This window comes from Mixophyes fleayi, chromosome 12 (genome assembly GCF_038048845.1).
Source record: "Mixophyes fleayi isolate aMixFle1 chromosome 12, aMixFle1.hap1, whole genome shotgun sequence".
NCBI classification, from domain to species: Eukaryota; Metazoa; Chordata; class Amphibia; order Anura; family Limnodynastidae; genus Mixophyes; species Mixophyes fleayi.
In genome coordinates this window covers 255,980-281,602 of record NC_134413.1, presented here as the reverse complement: position 1 = coordinate 281,602, position 25,623 = coordinate 255,980, and the positions used below count along the sequence as shown (strand labels likewise).

The 25,623-nt window shown below is 43.0% G+C and overlaps 1 protein-coding gene and 1 long non-coding RNA gene across 4 annotated transcripts; one reads left to right on the top strand and one right to left on the bottom strand.

Moving 5' to 3' along the window:
* Positions 1–224: 224 nt before the first annotated feature.
* On the top strand, positions 225–21,173 carry ISM2 (isthmin 2). Of its 3 annotated transcripts, none has more exons than XM_075192424.1 (6): positions 225–1,811; positions 3,970–4,045; positions 17,218–17,503; positions 18,244–18,381; positions 18,619–18,696; positions 20,028–21,173. In XM_075192424.1, exons 1-6 carry the CDS (start codon positions 1,774–1,776, stop codon positions 20,546–20,548), a joined length of 1,137 nt encoding a protein of 378 aa, XP_075048525.1. In that variant the 5' UTR covers positions 225–1,773; the 3' UTR covers positions 20,549–21,173. The 3 variants fall into 3 exon arrangements, with proteins under 3 accessions (XP_075048525.1, XP_075048523.1, XP_075048524.1); XM_075192422.1 differs by having other exon boundaries at positions 226–1,811; positions 3,970–4,155; XM_075192423.1 differs by lacking the exon at positions 225–1,811 and having other exon boundaries at positions 3,137–4,155.
* A 2,886-nt stretch (positions 21,174–24,059) lies between these two features.
* LOC142108237 (uncharacterized) lies at positions 24,060–25,608 on the bottom strand. Its single transcript, XR_012680127.1, has 2 exons — positions 25,481–25,608; positions 24,060–24,753 (listed from the first exon to the last, which is right to left on the bottom strand). It is a non-coding gene; the product is annotated as an uncharacterized LOC142108237 (long non-coding RNA).
* Positions 25,609–25,623: the final 15 nt, after the last annotated feature.

The window sequence follows — 25,623 nt, the reverse complement described above, 5'->3', positions numbered from 1 at the left end:
CTAGCTGTGGCTCTCAGGGTATGAGTAATGCTGCTATGGGCCCTTACAACTGAATTTACCTGTGGCCACATACACTGGCCTGACACTAAACAGCAGCAACTGTGGTCAGAAGATCCTCCGTCCAGTCAGACTCCACCTTCAGAAGCTCGCACCTCGTACACTACTCATCTAACGTTTGCTAGGACCCCACATCATCTATATATATATAACATTATACACACACAGCCTAATTTACAATCCGCAAGCTACAAAGAACATTTACTTTAGTAGATGTTTTTCTTATTAGAACATATTAATGTGGGAGACACACAGGTGAGATTCAGACTGTCATTGATCACTAGGTATCATTGTATCCCACACCAAGCTGCCAAACCATAAGAGACAAACATCTATTGTAAAGTGTTTCTGAGCAATAGATATAAACCAGTCAGTGCCAACAAATTGCCAATATGTGATCTACATATACATACATATAATTCGTTTACGTATGTGTGTGAGATATATATATATATATATATATATATATATATATCTATCCCCAAAACTCCATTCTGCAATGAGCTGACCAGCACCAGACTCACAGGTAATCCAAAATAGTGAATGTTACAGGATCTCTAGTCCCAAAGTGATTATTTCAGTCACAATACACAGACTTTCCTCCGTTATGTATCTGTACATTGTGTCATTTCATCGACACGAACTATAAAAGTGCTTTCTAGGTGATATCCCAGTTCTCACGGTCTGTTAAACATAGATAATCTTTAAACCATTAGGGAATTAATGATCCTGTACAATATACAGAAAGGTTCGAGCAGAGGCCCTGTTACTAATCTAGCCCCCCCCCCTAATGAACAGAGGCCCCCGTTACTGATCTACCTCCTCTCTCATGATATTAATGGTAGGTGGGATATGTGGATTGTTGCCTTGTATTGGGCTAAGCTTTCAGTTTTATTTTTTACATTTATTTAGCGGAGACAGGAGGTATACAGAGGAGGTGGGAGGAAGGCAGCAGGTACAGGTAAGAGGATCTTTGCCCCCAAAACCGGAGGAGTGGCCTTTAATATCACAGACCAGGTCGCCCCAAAACAGTGCAGGTTTTCCGGGTCCCCACTTGTGAATCTGTTACATTGTGTCAGTAATGACACTGCACCGGTGCTCCAGCAAGGAGATCTAGAAAACATGCACTGCTAGAGCTCCATGAGGACTGTTTTGGGAGATACCCTGGCCCAGACAGTATCAGCTATCACCCTATGTGTGATTTGGGGTGTTAGCCTAGGGGTCTTCATGCTGATGAGAATCCCCCAGAAGCTGCAGATTTATTTAGAGTTGTACAATGTTTTATATTATAATTGTCAGAGTCAGAGGTGTTGTTCTTTACTAGAGATATTTCACACTTGCTGGACTTTCAGCCACCCTGGGGACACTACCTGTTCTTTAGTGAATGTAATTATATGTATTCCCTGACGCAGCATCCAGACCCTCAGCCTGTGCTGTGGAACTACAAATCCCAGCTGTGTGACCTCCTGTGAGGTCTGATAGTAAATCCACAACTTCCACTCTGATGTTTCATTCATGTAATCGGGCAGCCCCGCCCCGTGACGTCACAGACCCCGCCCCGGCAGCAGAGGAGAGCACGGATCCCACCACAGCAGCAGCAGAGATGGGGGGCTGCATCCCCATAGAGAGCACATGACGTGCCAGTGACCCGGCCGGGTGATCAGACATGCCCGGGCTCCTAGCTCTGTTTCTGCTCACCTGCTGCCTGGAGCTGCTATGGGGGGCCCCCCGCCTCAACTCCCCGACCCTCCCAGGTGAGAATCTATACTATGCGATTGCAAGCTCTGCGGGCAAGCATTATTTACACCTAAATCTGTCATTGCATGTTACATTTCGGGGATGTGATTGCAAGTTGTAGGATTAGGAAAGAGTCGCATTGTATTCAGTACATCATCACCAATTATTTATATAGCGCCACTGATTCCGCAGCGCTGTATAGAGAACTCATAGTACATGTGACTGTCAATTCCTAGGACAAGTACCAGTAAGTATCTGAATTTTACTCCCATTTAACTGCAAAATGATGGACAAGAGTTTCGTATTTCTATGAGAAATGTGTTAGATTGTAAGCTCTGGGGATGAGATGTCAGTATCGGTGTGATACATGTGTTAGATTGTAAGCTCTGGGGATGAGATGTCAGTATCTGTGTGATACATGTGTTAGATTATAAACTCTGGGCGATGAGCTCAGTATCTGTGTGATACATGTGTTAGATTGTAAGCTCTGGGGATGAGATGTCAGTATCTGTGTGATACATGTGTTAGATTGTAAGCTCTGGGGATGAGATGTCAGTATCTGTGTGATACATGTGTTCGATTATAAACTCTGGGGATGAGATGTCAGTATCTGTGTGATACATGTGTTAGATTGTAAGCTCTGGGGATGAGATGTCAGTATCTGTGTGATACATGTGTTAGATTGTAAGCTCTGGGGATGAGATGTCAGTATCTGTGTGATACATGTGTTAGATTGTAAGCTCTGGGGATGAGATGTCAGTATCTGTGTGATACATGTGTTAGATTGTAAACTCTGGGGATGAGATCTCAGTATCTGTGTGATACATGTGTTATATTGTAAGCTCTGGGGATGAGATGTCAGTATCTGTGTGATACATGTGTTAGATTGTAAGCTCTGGGGATGAGATCTCAGTATCTGTGTGATACATGTGTTCGATTATAAACTCTGGGCGATGAGCTCAGTATCTGTGTGATACATGTGTTAGATTATAAACTCTGGGGATGAGATGTCAGTATCTGTGTGATACATGTGTTAGATTATAAACTCTGGGGATGAGATTTCAGTATCTGTGTGATACATGTGTTCGATTATAAACTCTGGGCGATGAGCTCAGTATCTGTGTGATACATGTGTTAGATTATAAACTCTGGGGATGAGATGTCAGTATCTGTGTGATACATGTGTTAGATTATAAACTCTGGGGATGAGATTTCAGTATCTGTGTGATACATGTGTTCGATTATAAACTCTGGGCGATGAGCTCAGTATCTGTGTGATACATGTGTTAGATTATAAACTCTGGGCGATGAGCTCAGTATCTGTGTGATACATGCGTTAGATCAGGCCTGTCCAATCTGTGGCCCTCCAGATGTTGTGAAACTACAAGTCCCAGCATGCTCTTCCAGCTATCAACTGGTTGTCTACTGGCAAAGCATGCTGGGGCTTGTAGTTTCACAACACCTGGAGGGCCGCAGGTTGGACAGGCCTGCATTAGATTGTAAGCTCTGGGGATGAGATGCTAGTATTTGTGTGATACATGTGTTATATTGTAAACTCTGGGGATGAGATCTCAGTATCTCTGTGTAACATGTGTTAGACTAAGCTCTAATGATGAGGGCTCAGAATTTGTGTGATACATGCATTAGATTGCAAGCTCTGGTGACTGGTATTAGTTGATAGTATGCAGGAGGTCTCCTGGCTTTATAGTTAGATTGCAACAAGCTCAAAGGACTAGTATCCGTTGATGGCTGTGTGTAGCGTTTCCTAGGGTTCAGGACCGCCTGGAGGAATTGGGGCTCCGGTACAGCAACTTGTTGGACCTCTTCCATAGCTGTCAAAGGAGGCGTTGCTACAACTTGCTGGTGGCTCCTCCCACTACACAGGCAGACCAGGGCCGCTACTTTTCACCTGTGCCCGCCCCCTTGTGCCCCTGCTGGCGCTAGTCTGTGTGTGTGTGTGTGTGTGTGTGTGTTAGGGAATTCAGACTGTAAGCTCCATTGGGGCAGGGACTGATGTGAATAACAAATATTCACTGTACAATGCTACAGAATTGTTGGCGCTATATGAATAAATGGTGATGATGATATTGTTCCTGTGCCATTGATGACTGGTTACACGGTAATGACGACATACCTCAGATAGGACTGATCTCATTGTCTCACCTATATGGACAGGAGAAACAGCCATCAGAAGACAAACAGATGTCTGATGGACCCCCACCATACAAGCACCCCCCTAGTGGGGATGAAGGTGAGGTTTTACCTTCTCAGGACAGTCTCCCCAAAGAAGAGTCCACCTTTATCCTAGATTTACAGAGCCTGTCCAAAGCCAACCTGACCTCGGAGCATCCCAATATTCAGGTGAGAACTTAACCATAGACTCTCCCCCAGCCAATGTCAATGATTTACCCCTTTCCTCACTATCTACAGGCATGGCCAAAAGTTTTGAGAATGACACAAGTATTTGTTTTTTACACAGTTTGCTGCTTCAGTGTTTTCAAACCTTTTTGTCAGATGTTCTATAGTATACTGAAGTAAAATTACAAGCATTTCAGAAGTGAAAGGCTTTTATTGAAAATTACATTAAGTTTATGCAAAAAGTCAATATTTGCAGTGTTGACCCATCTTTGTAAAGATCTCAGCAATTCGCCCTGGCAGCTGTCAATCAATTTCTGGGCCACATACTGACTGATGGCCGCCCATTCTTGCCTAATCAATGCTTGGAGTTTGTCAGAATTTGTGGGTTTTTGTTTGTCCACCCGCCTCTTGAGGATTGACCAAAAGGTCTCTGGGGAGTTTCCTGGCCATGGACACAAAATTTTGATGTTTTGATCCCCAAGCCACTTAGTTATCACTTTTGCCTTATGGCTGGAGTAGGCATTGTTCATCACCAAACTGTTCTTGGATGGTTGGGAGAAGTTGCTCTTGGAGGATGTTTTGGTACCATTCTTTATTCATGGCTGTTTTCTTAGGCAAAATTGTGAGTGAGCCCACTCCCTTGGCTGAGAAGCAGCCCCACACATGAATGGTCTCAAGATGCTTTACTGTTGGCATGACACAGGACTGATGGTAGCGCTCACCTTTCCTTCTCTGGACAAGTGTTTTTCCAGATGCCACAATCTGAAAGGGAAGTCATCAGGGAAAATTACTTTATCCCAATCCTCAGCAGTACAATCCCTGTACCTTTTGCAGAATATCAGTCTGTCCCTGAAGTTTTTCCTGGAGAGAAGTGGCTTCTTTGCTGGCCTTATTCACACTAGGCCATCCTCCAAAAGTCCTTGTCTCACTGTACATGCAGATGCACTCACACCTGCCTGCTGCCATTCCTGAGCAAGCTCTGCACTGGTGGTGCCCCGATCCCGCAGCTGAATCAACTTTAGGAGACGGTCCTGGCGCTTGCTGGACGTTCTTGGGCACCCTGAAGCCTTCTCAGAACTATTGAACATCTCTCCTTGAAGTTCTTGATAATCCAATAAATGGTTTATTTAGGTGCAATCTTACTAGCCACAATATCCTTGCCTGTGAAACCCTTTTTGTGTAAAGCAATGATGACTGCACGTTTTCCTTGCAGATAACCTTAGTTAACAGAGGAAGAACAATGATTTCAAGCACCACCCTCCTTTTTTAAACCTTCCAGCCTGTTATTCTAAGTCGATAAACATGATGAGGTGATCTCCAGCCTTGTCCTCGCCAACACTCTCACCTCTGTTAACGAGCGAATCACTGACCTGATGTCAGCTGGTCCTTTTGTGGCAGTGCTGAAATGCAATGGAAATGTTGTTTTTGGGATAAAGTTCATTGTCATAGCAAAGAGGGACTCAGAAACGAATTACAATTTTTCTGATCCCTCTTCATGACATTCTGGAGTATATGCAAATTGGAATCATAAAAACTGAGGCAGCAGACTTTGTGAACAATAATATTTGTGTCATTCTCAAAACTTTTGTCCATGACTGTAGACTGGTGAGAGTGATTGTTCAAATGGAGAGATTGGTGTGAGAGTGTTTGTACAGTCTGGTGGCAGTGTGATTATACAGAGGTATGGATTGGTGTGTATGTGATTATACAGAGGTATGGATTGGTGTGTATGTGATGGTACAGAGGTATGGATTGGTGTGTATGTGATGGTACAGAGGTATGGATTGGTGTGTATGTGATTATACAGAGGTATGGATTGGTGTGTATGTGATGGTACAGAGGTATGGATTGGTGTGTATGTGATGGTACAGATTGGTGTGTATGTGATGGTACAGAGGTATGGATTGGTGTGTATGTGATTGTACAGAGGTATGGATTGGTGTGTATGTGATGGTACAGAGGTATGGATTGGTGTGTATGTGATGGTACAGAGGTATGGATTGGTGTGTATGTGATGGTACAGAGGTATGGATTGGTGTGTATGTGATGGTACAGAGGTATGGATTGGTGTGTATGTGATTATACAGAGGTATGGATTGGTGTGTATGTGATTATACAGAGGTATGGATTGGTGTGTATGTGATTATACAGAGGTATGGATTGGTGTGTATGTGATGGTACAGAGGTATGGATTGGTGTGTATGTGATGGTACAGAGGTATGGATTGGTGTGTATGTGATGGTACAGAGGTATGGATTGGTGTGTATGTGATGGTACAGAGGTATGGATTGGTGTGTATGTGATGGTACAGAGGTATGGATTGGTGTGTATGTGATGGTACAGAGGTATGGATTGGTGTGTATGTGATGGTACAGAGGTATGGATTGGTGTGTATGTGATGGTACAGAGGTATGGATTGGTGTGTATGTGATGGTACAGACGTATGGATTGGTGTGTATGTGATTGTACAGAGGTATGGATTGGTGTGTATGTGATTGTACAGAGGTATGGATTGGTGTGTATGTGATGGTACAGAGGTATGGATTGGTGTGTATGTGATGGTACAGAGGTATGGATTGGTGTGTATGTGATGGTACAGAGGTATGGATTGGTGTGTATGTGATTGTACAGAGGTATGGATTGGTGTGTATGTGATTGTACAGAGGTATGGATTGGTGTGTATGTGATTGTACAGAGGTATGGATTGGTGTGTATGTGATTGTACAGAGGTATGGATTGGTGTGTATGTGATTGTACAGAGGTATGGATTGGTGTGTATGTGATGGTACAGAGGTATGGATTGGTGTGTATGTGATTATACAGAGGTATGGATTGGTGTGTATGTGATGGTACAGATTGGTGTGTATGTGATGGTACAGAGGTATGGATTGGTGTGTATGTGATGGTACAGAGGTATGGATTGGTGTGTATGTGATTATACAGAGGTATGGATTGGTGTGTATGTGATTATACAGAGGTATGGATTGGTGTGTATGTGATTATACAGAGGTATGGATTGGTGTGTATGTGATTATACAGAGGTATGGATTGGTGTGTATGTGATTGTACAGAGGTATGGATTGGTGTGTATGTGATGGTACAGAGGTATGGATTGGTGTGTATGTGATGGTACAGATTGGTGTGAGTGTGATTGTACAGAGGTATGGATTGGTGTGTATGTGATGGTACAGAGGTATGGATTGGTGTGTATGTGATGGTACAGAGGTATGGATTGGTGTGTATGTGATGGTACAGAGGTATGGATTGGTGTGTATGTGATGGTACAGAGGTATGGATTGGTGTGTATGTGATTATACAGAGGTATGGATTGGTGTGTATGTGATGGTACAGAGGTATGGATTGGTGTGTATGTGATGGTACAGATTGGTGTGAGTGTGATTGTACAGAGGTATGGATTGGTGTGTATGTGATGGTACAGAGGTATGGATTGGTGTGTATGTGATGGTACAGAGGTATGGATTGGTGTGTATGTGATGGTACAGAGGTATGGATTGGTGTGTATGTGATTGTACAGAGGTATGGATTGGTGTGTATGTGATGGTACAGAGGTATGGATTGGTGTGTATGTGATTATACAGAGGTATGGATTGGTGTGTATGTGATTATACAGAGGTATGGATTGGTGTGTATGTGATGGTACAGAGGTATGGATTGGTGTGTATGTGATGGTACAGAGGTATGGATTGGTGTGTATGTGATGGTACAGAGGTATGGATTGGTGTGTATGTGATTATACAGAGGTATGGATTGGTGTGTATGTGATGGTACAGAGGTATGGATTGGTGTGTATGTGATGATACAGAGGTATGGATTGGTGTGTATGTGATTGTACAGAGGTATGGATTGGTGTGTATGTGATTATACAGAGGTATGGATTGGTGTGTATGTGATGGTACAGAGGTATGGATTGGTGTGTATGTGATGGTACAGATGTATGGATTGGTGTGTATGTGATTGTACAGAGGTATGGATTGGTGTGTATGTGATGGTACAGAAGTATGGATTGGTGTGTATGTGATGGTACAGATTGGTGTGAGTGTGATTGTACAGAGGTATGGATTGGTGTGTATGTGATGGTACAGAGGTATGGATTGGTGTGTATGTGATTATACAGAGGTATGGATTGGTGTGTATGTGATGGTACAGAGGTATGGATTGGTGTGTATGTGATGGTACAGAGGTATGGATTGGTGTGTATGTGATGGTACAGAGGTATGGATTGGTGTGTATGTGATGGTACAGATTGGTGTGAGTGTGATTGTACAGAGGTATGGATTGGTGTGTATGTGATGGTACAGAGGTATGGATTGGTGTGTATGTGATTATACAGAGGTATGGATTGGTGTGTATGTGATGGTACAGAGGTATGGATTGGTGTGTATGTGATGGTACAGAGGTATGGATTGGTGTGTATGTGATGGTACAGAGGTATGGATTGGTGTGTATGTGATTGTACAGAGGTATGGATTGGTGTGTATGTGATTGTACAGAGGTATGGATTGGTGTGTATGTGATTATACAGAGGTATGGATTGGTGTGTATGTGATTATACAGAGGTATGGATTGGTGTGTATGTGATGGTACAGAGGTATGGATTGGTGTGTATGTGATGGTACAGAGGTATGGATTGGTGTGTATGTGATTATACAGATGTATGGATTGGTGTGTATGTGATGGTACAGAGGTATGGATTGGTGTGTATGTGATGGTACAGATTGGTGTGAGTGTGATTGTACAGAGGTATGGATTGGTGTGTATGTGATGGTACAGAGGTATGGATTGGTGTGTATGTGATTATACAGAGGTATGGATTGGTGTGTATGTGATGGTACAGAGGTATGGATTGGTGTGTATGTGATGGTACAGAGGTATGGATTGGTGTGTATGTGATGGTACAGAGGTATGGATTGGTGTGTATGTGATGGTACAGAGGTATGGATTGGTGTGTATGTGATTGTACAGAGGTATGGATTGGTGTGTATGTGATTGTACAGAGGTATGGATTGGTGTGTATGTGATTATACAGAGGTATGGATTGGTGTGTATGTGATTATACAGAGGTATGGATTGGTGTGTATGTGATGGTACAGAGGTATGGATTGGTGTGTATGTGATTGTACAGAGGTATGGATTGGAGTGTATGTGATTATACAGAGGTATGGATTGGTGTGTATGTGATTATACAGAGGTATGGATTGGTGTGTATGTGATGGTACAGAGGTATGGATTGGTGTGTATGTGATTATACAGATGTATGGATTGGTGTGTATGTGATGGTACAGAGGTATGGATTGGTGTGTATGTGATGGTACAGATTGGTGTGAGTGTGATTGTACAGAGGTATGGATTGGTGTGTATGTGATGGTACAGAGGTATGGATTGGTGTGTATGTGATTATACAGAGGTATGGATTGGTGTGTATGTGATGGTACAGAGGTATGGATTGGTGTGTATGTGATGGTACAGAGGTATGGATTGGTGTGTATGTGATGGTACAGAGGTATGGATTGGTGTGTATGTGATAGTACAGAGGTATGGATTGGTGTGTATGTGATTGTACAGAGGTATGGATTGGTGTGTATGTGATTATACAGAGGTATGGATTGGTGTGTATGTGATTATACAGAGGTATGGATTGGTGTGTATGTGATGGTACAGAGGTATGGATTGGTGTGTATGTGATGGTACAGATTGGTGTGTATGTGATGGTACAGAGGTATGGATTGGTGTGTATGTGATGGTACAGATTGGTGTGTATGTGATGGTACAGAGGTATGGATTGGTGTGTATGTGATGGTACAGATTGGTGTGTATGTGATGGTACAGAGGTATGGATTGGTGTGTATGTGATTGTACAGAGGTATGGATTGGTGTGTATGTGATGGTACAGAGGTATGGATTGGTGTGTATGTGATGGTACAGATTGGTGTGAGTGTGATTGTACAGAGGTATGGATTGGTGTGTATGTGATGGTACAGAGGTATGGATTGGTGTGTATGTGATGGTACAGAGGTATGGATTGGTGTGTATGTGATTATACAGAGGTATGGATTGGTGTGTATGTGATGGTACAGAGGTATGGATTGGTGTGTATGTGATGGTACAGAGGTATGGATTGGTGTGTATGTGATGGTACAGAGGTATGGATTGGTGTGTATGTGATGGTACAGAGGTATGGATTGGTGTGTATGTGATTGTACAGAGGTATGGATTGGTGTGTATGTGATGGTACAGAGGTATGGATTGGTGTGTATGTGATGGTACAGAGGTATGGATTGGTGTGTATGTGATGGTACAGAGGTATGGATTGGTGTGTATGTGATGGTACAGATTGGTGTGAGTGTGATTGTACAGAGGTATGGATTGGTGTGTATGTGATGGTACAGAGGTATGGATTGGTGTGTATGTGATTATACAGAGGTATGGATTGGTGTGTATGTGATGGTACAGAGGTATGGATTGGTGTGTATGTGATGGTACAGAGGTATGGATTGGTGTGTATGTGATGGTACAGAGGTATGGATTGGTGTGTATGTGATTGTACAGAGGTATGGATTGGTGTGTATGTGATTGTACAGAGGTATGGATTGGTGTGTATGTGATTATACAGAGGTATGGATTGGTGTGTATGTGATTATACAGAGGTATGGATTGGTGTGTATGTGATGGTACAGAGGTATGGATTGGTGTGTATGTGATGGTACAGATTGGTGTGAGTGTGATTGTACAGAGGTATGGATTGGTGTGTATGTGATGGTACAGATTGGTGTGTATGTGATGGTACAGAGGTATGGATTGGTGTGTATGTGATGGTACAGATTGGTGTGTATGTGATGGTACAGAGGTATGGATTGGTGTGTATGTGATGGTACAGACGTATGGATTGGTGTGTATGTGATGGTACAGATGTATGGATTGGTGTGTATGTGATGGTACAGACGTATGGATTGGTGTGTATGCGATGGTACAGATTGGTGTGAGTGTGATTGTACAGAGGTATGGATTGGTGTGTATGTGATTATACAGAGGTATGGATTGGTGTGTATGTGATGGTACAGAGGTATGGATTGGTGTGTATGTGATGGTACAGATTGGTGTGTATGTGATGGTACAGAGGTATGGATTGGTGTGTATGTGATTGTACAGAGGTATGGATTGGTGTGTATGTGATGGTACAGACGTATGGATTGGTGTGTATGTGATTGTACAGAGGTATGGATTGGTGTGTATGTGATTGTACAGAGGTATGGATTGGTGTGTATGTGATGGTACAGAGGTATGGATTGGTGTGTATGTGATGGTACAGAGGTATGGATTGGTGTGTATGTGATTGTACAGAGGTATGGATTGGTGTGTATGTGATTGTACAGAGGTATGGATTGGTGTGTATGTGATTGTACAGAGGTATGGATTGGTGTGTATGTGATTGTACAGAGGTATGGATTGGTGTGTATGTGATTGTACAGAGGTATGGATTGGTGTGTATGTGATGGTACAGAGGTATGGATTGGTGTGTATGTGATTATACAGAGGTATGGATTGGTGTGTATGTGATGGTACAGATTGGTGTGTATGTGATGGTACAGAGGTATGGATTGGTGTGTATGTGATGGTACAGAGGTATGGATTGGTGTGTATGTGATTATACAGAGGTATGGATTGGTGTGTATGTGATTATACAGAGGTATGGATTGGTGTGTATGTGATTATACAGAGGTATGGATTGGTGTGTATGTGATTATACAGAGGTATGGATTGGTGTGTATGTGATTGTACAGAGGTATGGATTGGTGTGTATGTGATGGTACAGAGGTATGGATTGGTGTGTATGTGATGGTACAGATTGGTGTGAGTGTGATTGTACAGAGGTATGGATTGGTGTGTATGTGATGGTACAGAGGTATGGATTGGTGTGTATGTGATGGTACAGAGGTATGGATTGGTGTGTATGTGATGGTACAGAGGTATGGATTGGTGTGTATGTGATGGTACAGAGGTATGGATTGGTGTGTATGTGATTATACAGAGGTATGGATTGGTGTGTATGTGATGGTACAGAGGTATGGATTGGTGTGTATGTGATGGTACAGATTGGTGTGAGTGTGATTGTACAGAGGTATGGATTGGTGTGTATGTGATGGTACAGAGGTATGGATTGGTGTGTATGTGATTATACAGAGGTATGGATTGGTGTGTATGTGATGGTACAGAGGTATGGATTGGTGTGTATGTGATGGTACAGAGGTATGGATTGGTGTGTATGTGATTGTACAGAGGTATGGATTGGTGTGTATGTGATGGTACAGAGGTATGGATTGGTGTGTATGTGATTATACAGAGGTATGGATTGGTGTGTATGTGATTATACAGAGGTATGGATTGGTGTGTATGTGATGGTACAGAGGTATGGATTGCTGTGTATGTGATGGTACAGAGGTATGGATTGGTGTGTATGTGATGGTACAGAGGTATGGATTGGTGTGTATGTGATTATACAGAGGTATGGATTGGTGTGTATGTGATGGTACAGAGGTATGGATTGGTGTGTATGTGATGGTACAGAGGTATGGATTGGTGTGTATGTGATTGTACAGAGGTATGGATTGGTGTGTATGTGATTATACAGAGGTATGGATTGGTGTGTATGTGATGGTACAGAGGTATGGATTGGTGTGTATGTGATGGTACAGATGTATGGATTGGTGTGTATGTGATTGTACAGAGGTATGGATTGGTGTGTATGTGATGGTACAGAAGTATGGATTGGTGTGTATGTGATGGTACAGATTGGTGTGAGTGTGATTGTACAGAGGTATGGATTGGTGTGTATGTGATGGTACAGAGGTATGGATTGGTGTGTATGTGATTATACAGAGGTATGGATTGGTGTGTATGTGATGGTACAGAGGTATGGATTGGTGTGTATGTGATGGTACAGAGGTATGGATTGGTGTGTATGTGATGGTACAGAGGTATGGATTGGTGTGTATGTGATGGTACAGATTGGTGTGAGTGTGATTGTACAGAGGTATGGATTGGTGTGTATGTGATGGTACAGAGGTATGGATTGGTGTGTATGTGATTATACAGAGGTATGGATTGGTGTGTATGTGATGGTACAGAGGTATGGATTGGTGTGTATGTGATGGTACAGAGGTATGGATTGGTGTGTATGTGATGGTACAGAGGTATGGATTGGTGTGTATGTGATTGTACAGAGGTATGGATTGGTGTGTATGTGATTGTACAGAGGTATGGATTGGTGTGTATGTGATTATACAGAGGTATGGATTGGTGTGTATGTGATTATACAGAGGTATGGATTGGTGTGTATGTGATGGTACAGAGGTATGGATTGGTGTGTATGTGATGGTACAGAGGTATGGATTGGTGTGTATGTGATTATACAGATGTATGGATTGGTGTGTATGTGATGGTACAGAGGTATGGATTGGTGTGTATGTGATGGTACAGATTGGTGTGAGTGTGATTGTACAGAGGTATGGATTGGTGTGTATGTGATGGTACAGAGGTATGGATTGGTGTGTATGTGATTATACAGAGGTATGGATTGGTGTGTATGTGATGGTACAGAGGTATGGATTGGTGTGTATGTGATGGTACAGAGGTATGGATTGGTGTGTATGTGATGGTACAGAGGTATGGATTGGTGTGTATGTGATGGTACAGAGGTATGGATTGGTGTGTATGTGATTGTACAGAGGTATGGATTGGTGTGTATGTGATTGTACAGAGGTATGGATTGGTGTGTATGTGATTATACAGAGGTATGGATTGGTGTGTATGTGATTATACAGAGGTATGGATTGGTGTGTATGTGATGGTACAGAGGTATGGATTGGTGTGTATGTGATTGTACAGAGGTATGGATTGGTGTGTATGTGATTATACAGAGGTATGGATTGGTGTGTATGTGATTATACAGAGGTATGGATTGGTGTGTATGTGATGGTACAGAGGTATGGATTGGTGTGTATGTGATTATACAGAGGTATGGATTGGTGTGTATGTGATGGTACAGAGGTATGGATTGGTGTGTATGTGATGGTACAGAGGTATGGATTGGTGTGTATGTGATGGTACAGAGGTATGGATTGGTGTGTATGTGATAGTACAGAGGTATGGATTGGTGTGTATGTGATTGTACAGAGGTATGGATTGGTGTGTATGTGATTATACAGAGGTATGGATTGGTGTGTATGTGATTATACAGAGGTATGGATTGGTGTGTATGTGATGGTACAGAGGTATGGATTGGTGTGTATGTGATGGTACAGATTGGTGTGTATGTGATGGTACAGAGGTATGGATTGGTGTGTATGTGATGGTACAGATTGGTGTGTATGTGATGGTACAGAGGTATGGATTGGTGTGTATGTGATGGTACAGATTGGTGTGTATGTGATGGTACAGAGGTATGGATTGGTGTGTATGTGATTGTACAGAGGTATGGATTGGTGTGTATGTGATGGTACAGAGGTATGGATTGGTGTGTATGTGATGGTACAGATTGGTGTGAGTGTGATTGTACAGAGGTATGGATTGGTGTGTATGTGATGGTACAGAGGTATGGATTGGTGTGTATGTGATGGTACAGAGGTATGGATTGGTGTGTATGTGATTATACAGAGGTATGGATTGGTGTGTATGTGATGGTACAGAGGTAAGGATTGGTGTGTATGTGATGGTACAGAGGTATGGATTGGTGTGTATGTGATGGTACAGATGTATGGATTGGTGTGTATGTGATTGTACAGAGGTATGGATTGGTGTGTATGTGATGGTACAGAGGTATGGATTGGTGTGTATGTGATGGTACAGAGGTATGGATTGGTGTGTATGTGATTATACAGAGGTATGGATTGGTGTGTATGTGATGGTACAGAGGTATGGATTGGTGTGTATGTGATGGTACAGAGGTATGGATTGGTGTGTATGTGATTATACAGAGGTATGGATTGGTGTGTATGTGATGGTACAGAGGTATGGATTGGTGTGTATGTGATGGTACAGAGGTATGGATTGGTGTGTATGTGATGGTACAGAGGTATGGATTGGTGTGTATGTGATGGTACAGATTGGTGTGAGTGTGATTGTACAGAGGTATGGATTGGTGTGTATGTGATGGTACAGAGGTATGGATTGGTGTGTATGTGATTATACAGAGGTATGGATTGGTGTGTATGTGATGGTACAGAGGTATGGATTGGTGTGTATGTGATGGTACAGAGGTATGGATTGGTGTGTATGTGATGGTACAGAGGTATGGATTGGTGTGTATGTGATTGTACAGAGGTATGGATTGGTGTGTATGTGATGGTACAGAGGTATGGATTGGTGTGTATGTGATGGTACAGAGGTATGGATTGGTGTGTATGTGATGGTACAGAGGTATGGATTGGTGTGTATGTGATGGTACAGATTGGTGTGAGTGTGATTGTACAGAGGTATGGATTGGTGTGTATGTGATGGTACAGAGGTATGGATTGGTGTGTATGTGATTATACAGAGGTATGGATTGGTGTGTATGTGATGGTACAGAGGTATGGATTGGTGTGTATGTGATGGTACAGAGGTATGGATTGGTGTGTATGTGATGGTACAGAGGTATGGATTGGTGTGTATGTGATTGTACAGAGGTATGGATTGGTGTGTATGTGATTGTACAGAGGTATGGATTGGTGTGTATGTGATTATACAGAGGTATGGATTGGTGTGTATGTGATTATACAGAGGTATGGATTGGTGTGTATGTGATGGTACAGAGGTATGGATTGGTGTGTATGTGATGGTACAGATTGGTGTGAGTGTGATTGTACAGAGGTATGGATTGGTGTGTATGTGATGGTACAGATTGGTGTGTATGTGATGGTACAGAGGTATGGATTGGTGTGTATGTGATGGTACAGATTGGTGTGTATGTGATGGTACAGAGGTATGGATTGGTGTGTATGTGATGGTACAGACGTATGGATTGGTGTGTATGTGATGGTACAGATGTATGGATTGGTGTGTATGTGATGGTACAGACGTATGGATTGGTGTGTATGCGATGGTACAGATTGGTGTGAGTGTGATTGTACAGAGGTATGGATTGGTGTGTATGTGATGGTACAGAGGTATGGATTGGTGTGTATGTGATGGTACAGAGGTATGGATTGGTGTGTATGTGATGGTACAGAGGTATGGATTGGTGTGTATGTGATGGTACAGAGGTATGGATTGGTGTGTATGTGATGGTACAGAGGTATGGATTGGTGTGTATGTGATGGTACAGACGTATGGATTGGTGTGTATGTGATGGTACAGACGTATGGATTGGTGTGTATGTGATGGTACAGACGTATGGATTGGTGTGTATGTGATGGTACAGAGGTATGGATTGGTGTGTATGTGATGGTACAGACGTATGGATTGGTGTGTATGTGATGGTACAGATGTATGGATTGGTGTGTATGTGATGGTACAGACGTATGGATTGGTGTGTATGTGATGGTACAGATGTATGGATTGGTGTGTATGTGATGGTACAGACGTATGGATTGGTGTGTATGCGATGGTACAGATTGGTGTGAGTGTGATTGTACAGAGGTATGGATTGGTGTGTATGTGATGGTACAGAGGTATGGATTGGTGTGTATGTGATGGTACAGAGGTATGGATTGGTGTGTATGTGATGGTACAGAGGTATGGATTGGTGTGTATGTGATGGTACAGAGGTATGGATTGGTGTGTATGTGATGGTACAGACGTATGGATTGGTGTGTATGTGATGGTACAGAGGTATGGATTGGTGTGTATGTGATTGTACAGAGGTATGGATTGGTGTGTATGTGATGGTACAGAGGTATGGATTGGTGTGTATGTGATGGTACAGATTGGTGTGTATGTGATTGTACAGAGGTATGGATTGGTGTGTATGTGATGGTACAGATTGGTGTGAGTGTGATTGTACAGAGGTATAGCTTGGTGTGAGTGTAGGGATTGGCACATATATAAAATATATTGGGTTACATTTTTCAGGTCACCATCGAGGTGGACCCCAGTTCTCAGGCCGAGGTTGAGCTGGACCTTTCGGATATGCGCACGGACTGGGACGATCCGGACTGGGTGTCTCAGCACGAGCTCTTCTGGCCGCTGTTCTGGGAGTATAACGATTTCCCCAATGGGAAGTTTTCCACTCCGGGGCCAGATAGTGTGACCGAATACTCTCAGTATGACTGGGAGGACAATGTCCTAAGTGGAGGAGATACGGATGGACGTGTCCCCCCTGGGGACAACTGGGTCTCTGAGGACAAGTACCATTATGGTGAGTCTGATACCTCCCAATACAGACTGCATGTAGTCCCTCCCACTATAGGGTGACAGATAAAAGGGGGCAGTTAGGAAACATGGCCTATGCCCCTCTTACTGCAGGGTGACACAGAGGTAGTTGGGAGACATGGACTCTGCCCCTCCTACTGCAGGGTGACACAGAGGTAGTTGGGAGATATGAACTCTGCCCCTCCTACTGTAGGGTGACACAGAGGTAGTTGGGAGATATGAACTCTGCCCCTCCTACTGCAGGGTGACACAGAGGTAGTTGGGAGATATGAACTCTGCCCCTCCTACTGTAGGGTGACACAGAGGTAGTTGGGAGATATGAACTCTGCCCCTCCTACTGTAGGGTGACACAGAGGTAGTTGGGAGATATGAACTCTGCCCCTCCTACTGTAGGGTGACACAGAGGTAGTTGGGAGATATGAACTCTGCCCCTCCTACTGTAGGGTGACACAGAGGTAGTTGGGAGATATGAACTCTGCCCCTTCTACTGTAGGGTGACACAGAGGTAGTTGGGAGATATGAACTCTGCCCCTCCTACTGTAGGGTGACACAGAGGTAGTTGGGAGATATGAACTCTGCCCCTCCTACTGTAGGGTGACACAGAGGTAGTTGGGAGATATGAACTCTGCCACTCCTACTGTAGGGTGACACAGAGGTAGTTGGGAGATGTGGACTCTGCCCCAGGGAATTAATATTGGGGTTGTTTCCATGCTTCTGTTGTCTCAGATTACGAGGAGGATGAGTGGAGTCCTTGGTCTCCATGTAGCGCAACCTGTGGCCGTCCCAGTCAGAAACGAACCCGCTCCTGTGGCTATTCTTGTACGGCCACAGAGTCTCGTGTCTGTGACCTTCCCACGTGTCCAGGTGAGACCCCTGAGTGTGAGCCACTAATGATCAGATCTCTGGACTACTAAATGTGATCCATATACATGTGATGTTCACAGAGACGTTATTGGAATAGTCAGCCTCTCTGCATTTATGTATAATGGATTCTACCTAATAACAATACAGTAGTACATTTTAAAGTATGCAAACAATATAATGACGTTGGCATTGAATGTATATTATCAGAATACATATTGATTATATATGATTTTCCAGGAGAACAGGAAAATGTAGAGAATTCAACTCTTTTGTGGACAACACTGGCCAAGAGTGAGATCCCGGATCCAGAGTCTGGTGAGATTTCCATGTTAAATACTTATTACTTGAAAACCTTCACATTCTCCACACAGTCTCCTAATGTTTTCCATTTCAGTTATTTTCTTGTTATCTTCCTTTCATTTCCTACATGTTCCCTCATCTCTTCATCTCACATGTTCCCTCATCTCACTTTTCTTAATTTTCCACGTTCCTTCATCTCTTTTCTTCTTCTCACATGTTCCTTCATCTCTCTTCTCTTCCTTTCCCACATGTTCCTTCATCTCTCTTCTCTTCCTTTCCCACATGTTCCTTCAATTCTCTTCATTTTCCACATGTTCCTTCATCTCTTTTCTTCTTCTCACATGTTCCTTCATCTCTCTTCTCTTCATTTCCCACATGTTCCTTCATCTCTCTTCTCTTCCTTCCCACATGTTCCTTCATCTCTTTTTCTCTTCTCTTCATTTTCCTTCATCTCTCTTCTCTTCCTTTCCCACATGTTCCTACAATTCTCTTCTCTTCATTTTCCACATGTTCCTTCATCTCTCTTTTCTTCTTCTCACATGTTCCTCAATTTTCCACATGTTCCTTCATATCTCTTCTCTTCCTTTCCCACATGTTCCTTCAATTCTCTTCTCTTCCTTTCCCACATGTTCCTTCATCTCTCTTCTCTTCCTTTCCCACATGTTCCTTCATCTCTCTTCTCTTCCTTTCCCACATGTTCCTTCATCTCTCTTCTCTTCCTTTCCCACATGTTCCTTCATCTCTCTTCTCTTCCTTTCCCACATGTTCCTTCATCTCTCTTCTCTTCCTTTCCCACATGTTCCTTCATCTCTCTTCTCTTCCTTTCCCACATGTTCCTTCATCTCTCTTCTCTTCCTTTCCCACATGTTCCTTCATCTCTTTTCTTCTTCTCACATGTTCCTTAATTTTCCACATGTTCCTTCATCTCTCTTTTCTTTTTCTCACATGTTCCTTCATCTCTCTTTTCTTCTTCTCACATGTTCCTTCATTTCCCACATGTTCCTTCATATCGCTTCTCTTCCTTTCCCACATGTTCCTTCAATTCTCTTCTCTTCCTTTCCCACATGTTCCTTCATCTCTCTTCTCTTCCTTCCCACATGTTCCTTCATCTCTCTTCTCTTCCTTCCCACATGTTCCTTCATCTCTCTTCTCTTCCCACATGTTCCTTCATCTCTCTTCTCTTCCCACATGTTCCTTCATCTCTCTTCTCTTCCTTTCCCACATGTTCCATCATCTCTCTTCTCCCCTCAGCCCCTATTTTTTTTTTTTTCCTCTGGTCCTCCATTTCAGTTAATTCCAAAAATATTTACCAGAACATTTTCTTACAACTGATGTATATATTGCAGCTCACCTGGACAGCTGTGATCGGTGGCTGACATGTAAGAGCGAGTTCCTGAGTGACTATTTGCAGCTGGTCCTGACTGAATTACCCAGCTGCCCCTGTGCTTTTCCTTCAGAAGCTGTATACAGTTCACTGATGCTGCGAGATGAAAAGCTGGCAAGTAGTTTCCGCTGGAGAGATGCAAGTGGTGCTCGAGAAAGACTGGACATCTACAATCCTGGAGCTCATTTCTGCTTGCGCTCATTACTCTCCCGAGACAGCAGCAGCCTGGGAGCTCAACATTGCTGTTACGACAATTCCCTGAAATTGGTTACCAGAGGTCGTGCAGCCGGGATCCCCAACCTCATCAGTGCAGACTTCTCTCCTGAACTTCACTACAAAGCAGATGTACTGCCCTGGATACTGTGCAAGGGGGACTGGAGCCGTATCCACTCTGTGCGTCCCCCAAACAATGGACGGGGTTGTACGGAGAACCCCTCCGAGGAGGAATATCAAACCCAGCTGCAAGAGGCCCGGGAGTTCTAGCCGCACTCGGACACTGCGGCAGGACCGCAATGCTAGAGCCACTGCTATTCAGTTTATACCAAAGAGTTGTAATATATTGGAAGTCAGTACGTCTATTATAGCCAGAGCATTGTACATGGACAATGATGTGTGACCCTGGGAAGTATGACCTAGATGCAGGAAAAGTCTCACCTGCCCACACTACACAAATTGTCATTCCAGCTTTTATAAGTCTACTCTTGATGCCAACACAATCCCATGTACTTTAGCTACAAGGCCCAGAGAATGCTAATCGCTTGTGGGGCTTTGTTCTATAATACACAATGACTCTTCATACGGTCAATCCATATTTTACCTACCTTGTTTGGATTATTCTCCAGTTTGCACAAAAAAAAACAAAGCCTAAGGAATTTGTATTCCAACTCTCAGAACGAGGGATTTATTATTCATTTAACATGATGGAGCACTATTCAGTTCCAACTGTGAGTTATGAATGATAAAGGGTCAATGGTGCTGGAAGACATGGATATTACTGCTCTCTTATATATACCTATTATATCTACTTCTGCAGGACAAGATATAACAGTGCATTAATAGCTGCATGATTGGTGTATAGTGGAAAACAAATGTATATAAAACTATTATTTGCAACATCTTTGGAAATGGTCATTACAATAGCATTGGACACAATGGATACCTGCATTATACAGATCAATGATGTCCTCAGCTCGTGCTGGGAGCCTTTATCAATATTTTCTTGATATAGAGTCATCACAAAAAGCACATTTCAGGTAAACGGCTTCTTTCTCACTGTACTTCAATCCAATGATTGTGGTTTTATAAATTAGCCAAACAACTCTGCTCCCAGGGAAATATAACCTGAATATATATTTACGTTATCCAAATGCATCTAGGATTATGTATAACGTCAACATTATCCATATTTTAGATGCATTTGGATAACGTAACTATATATTCAGGTTATATTTCCCTGGGTGCAGAGGTGTTTGGCTAATTTATAAAACCACCATATACTACTCAAGGAACAAAAGGAGTAAGACATGAATTATACTGGAGAACAGTTGTATTAGGAATCAGTGTAAACAGCTGCAGCCCGGCCCTCAGTACCCCCGATGACAGTGATATAATCAGTACTGTATACTGACATTCCTGACAATGGCTTATCTGTGTGGAGTTTGTATGTTCTCCCAGTGTCTCCAGGTGCTCCGGTTTCCTCCCACACTCCAAAAACATACTAGTAGGTTAATTGGCTGCTATTGAATTGACCTTAGTCTCTCTCGGTCTGTGTATGTATGTTGGGGAATTTAGACTGTAAGCTCCAATGTGGCAGGGACTGATGTGAATGAGTTCTCTGTACAACACTGCGGAAATAGTGGCGCTATATAAATAGCTGCTGATGATTCTTCCAGTAGGAGAGCAGGGAATCATACAGTGCAAGAGATGTGGAAGACAACAAAACCAGTTACCAGAGCAGTTTTAACATGACGCTTGAACACTGGCATCACCTAGTGGTCACTTGATAATATGACAAGCTACACTGACTCCTACAATTCTAAATAAACGATCATTATCATTTATTTATATAGCACCAGCAGATTCTGTAGCGCTTTACAATTGGGAACAAACAGTAATAAAACAATACTGGGTAATACATACAGAGAAGTAAGAGGGCCCTGCTCATAAGCTTACTATCTATGGGAGAATGGTTTGATACACAAGGGTAAGTGCTACATCATATTGCACATTGGACCAGCTATAATGCAAAGGTTACAAAGTATCTAGTGAGTTGTATGCTCAGTCACACAACTATGTTGTGCAGTGGGTTGTTGTCTTGTGTTAGCAGTGTAGAAGGTGGTAGTAGGGTTACTTAGGGAGATTGAGGGTGGTAGAGGAATATTATAAGCTTGCCTGAAGAGGTGGGTTTTCAGAGAACACTTGAAGACTAGAGGAAAATTTTATTGTGCAAGGAAGGGAACTGCATAAAGTGGGTGCAGCCTGAAAAAAGTCCTGTAACCGGGTATGGGAGGATGTGATGAGAGTGCAAGAGACGCAGATCTTGTGTAGAATGGAGGTGTGGAGTTGGGAGATATTTTGAGACCAGTGAGGAGATGTATGTTTGTTGATGGCCTTGTAGGTTAGTAGAATTTTATAATGGATTCGTTGAAAAAGATACAACCACTGTCGAGAATGAGAGAGTGACTCAGCAGGCAAAAAAAAGGAAAATCAATCTAGCCGCAGCGTGCAAAATAGATTATAGGGTTTCAAGTCTGATTTTGGGAAGACCAGTAAGGAGGGAATTACAATAGTCTATACGGGAGATGATGAGTGCATGGTTTTTGCAGTGTCTTGTGTGAGATATGTGCGTATTCTGGAAATGTTTTTTAGATTTATGCAGATTGATGTAAATATAGAGTTGATGTGGGGAATAGGATAGTTGCGAGTCAAGGAATACACCTAGGCAGTGAGATTACAAGGTGGAATTTATGGTCACGTTGTCAAAAGAAATAGAAATGTCAGGTTGGTAACTTCTATTGTTGGGTGGGAATATTATTAATTCTGTTTTTGAAAGACTGAGTTTGAGTTGGCGAGAGGACATCCAAGATGAAACGGCAGAAAGACATTCAGTAACGCGAGACAACACAGATTATGAGCGATCAGGAGAGGATAGATAAATTTGTGAATCATCCGTATAGAGATGATACTGAAATCCAAAGGAGCTTATTCGTTTTTCAAGAGAAGTGGTGTAGATAGAGAACAGCAGATGGAGGATGGAGCCTTGGGGATCAACCTGTGTGTACACCCAAAGCTATCCCAGTTGGATCAAGAGCCAGCTGGGCAAAATCATCAAGCAGATGTCAGTGGGGAAAACACAGTTACTGAGACTGCAACGTGATGACAAACAACCCATCATAATTTATTTATATAGCGCCACTGATTCCGCAGCGCTGTACAGAGAACTCGCATCAGTCCCTGCGGGCGGGAGACAGACAGACAGGTTAATTGGCTGCTATCAAAATTGACGTCTACCAGTATGTTTTTGCAGTGTGGGAGGAAACCGGAGCACCCGGAGGAAACCCACGCAAACACAGGGAGAACATACAAACTCCACACAGATAAGGACATGGTTGGAAATTTAACTCATGACCCCAGTGCTGTGAGGCAGAAGTGCTAACCACAGAGCCACCATTGATGAGCAGCGTTTGTGCAGCTACCAGTGGTGGATATGAGGCAAGAGGAGGAGACGTGGTCACTGTAGAAAGCTTATGCTGCAACTATGGCCTATGTCCTCCTCCATGTATCTAACCCGACGTCTTAACTCTCCCGCTGTGGTTATCTGCCGGCTCAGAGAACCCGCCTAGAGTTTTTCTTTGGCATCATACTCACTGCTGGATTCAGAGCCAGAACTGTTACTCATATTTGGCGATCACCAGGGGGAACCGAGACAACAGCAGCAATGAACATACAGGGTCCAGCAGATAACATACTAGCTTGTAAATACACAATATACAGCTGTGGGTCCTACTGTAATGGTTTTATTACAAGAGGCGATAGGTGAGAACAAGCACATTACACAACAAGGTCAGTGTAATACCCATTTACAACAGTGAGAAGACCCCCCTGTGCAATCAATAGTTTCCTGTACCTCCATACTCGGTGTTGTAGAAAGTAAGGTTAACACTGTCACATTGGACCCTGAATAAACATTAATTAATCCATACATTTGGCAGGAACAGGTACCATCTCTAAAACATTGAATGAGGATATTCAACAAGTTGAGTTTTCCTGACTCCTGCGCTCTCAGTCAGGTAACGACACCAGTAATAAACTCACTGAGCGCGCAGCGTATTGAGAAGACACATTTATTACGCTGACAGTATACATCACTCCACGAATCCTGCCTCCGACACCCCAGAGAGCATCAAACCTGATCTGTACCCCCCCCCCCCATTTCATTAAATACATGGTTCAGTCCACAAGACAATATTTCCATATTTGTACACCAGATAAAAAAAAATCCTCCCCCCAACCACATTATAAGAGCAGTGCCCCGTATCCAAATGTCTGCTTTATGCCATCAAAGTAGTATCGCTTCCAGCCATCCTTGGTATGCTGCTCTTCACTCTTGGGGACCCCCCGAGCCTCCATCCGTAGCTCTGTCTCTCCCCCTTTGTCTGTGAAGGTCAGGGTGACAATAGCATGATGCCCTGCAGAGGGAACGAAGGTCACATGACAAAGCACAATCCTAGAATGGGAGAACCGTTCCCACCTGACACTTATAACTTAGCCCCCTTCAAGTCCTACCCCTGCCAGTGTAGCAATCAGAGAGCACCCCCATTACCTGATGTCAGACTGCACTAGCCCCAGGGCAGCTCTCTCCTCTTATAGCCCCAGCTGAATGGTCCTCACAGACACAGCCCTCTCCATATTTACAGATGACCAGGTTTGTTAATGTGCTAGTTCTGAATTACAAAACCAGCAGAGGGCCAAGAAGAAAACTAACTCTTAATGTAACTCTCACCAGTTTAGCCTTTCTACCGTCTCCTCCTCTTTGTAATGTTTCCTTTGTTCTGGTTGTGTCTTATGTAGTTGCTTTCTGTATAGTCTCACTGATGTGACTGCAGACAAATCTAAATGGTAACCTCCAGCCAACACAGCTAAGGATAACCAGGACGTCTGGGAATTATGGTGTTTTAGACCAAATTCACCAACTCTGAAAACAACAGCTTCTATTTAACGTGAGTTACCATCATTTTATTTAGCCAAATCCAACATTTTTTTGTTGTTATGAACATAGCCATAGACTTGTGATAAGAAAGCTCTTCCCCATAGCTTTATAGAAATGTAGATGTAGCAGGTGGAAGACAGGCATGAAACGTCAGATAAACACAGGACAAGAGCACCGGACATCACATGCAGATGTTACTTTCTTACCTGCCGGCCACGTTTTGAACCTCCAGGACATAACAATACGTTTCTCAGTATCCTGCAAAAACAAAGAAGGAGGTCAGTATAATACAGACAAATGCCGCACAACAGGGTACTAGTAACATGTATTAGACATTACCATACCTGTG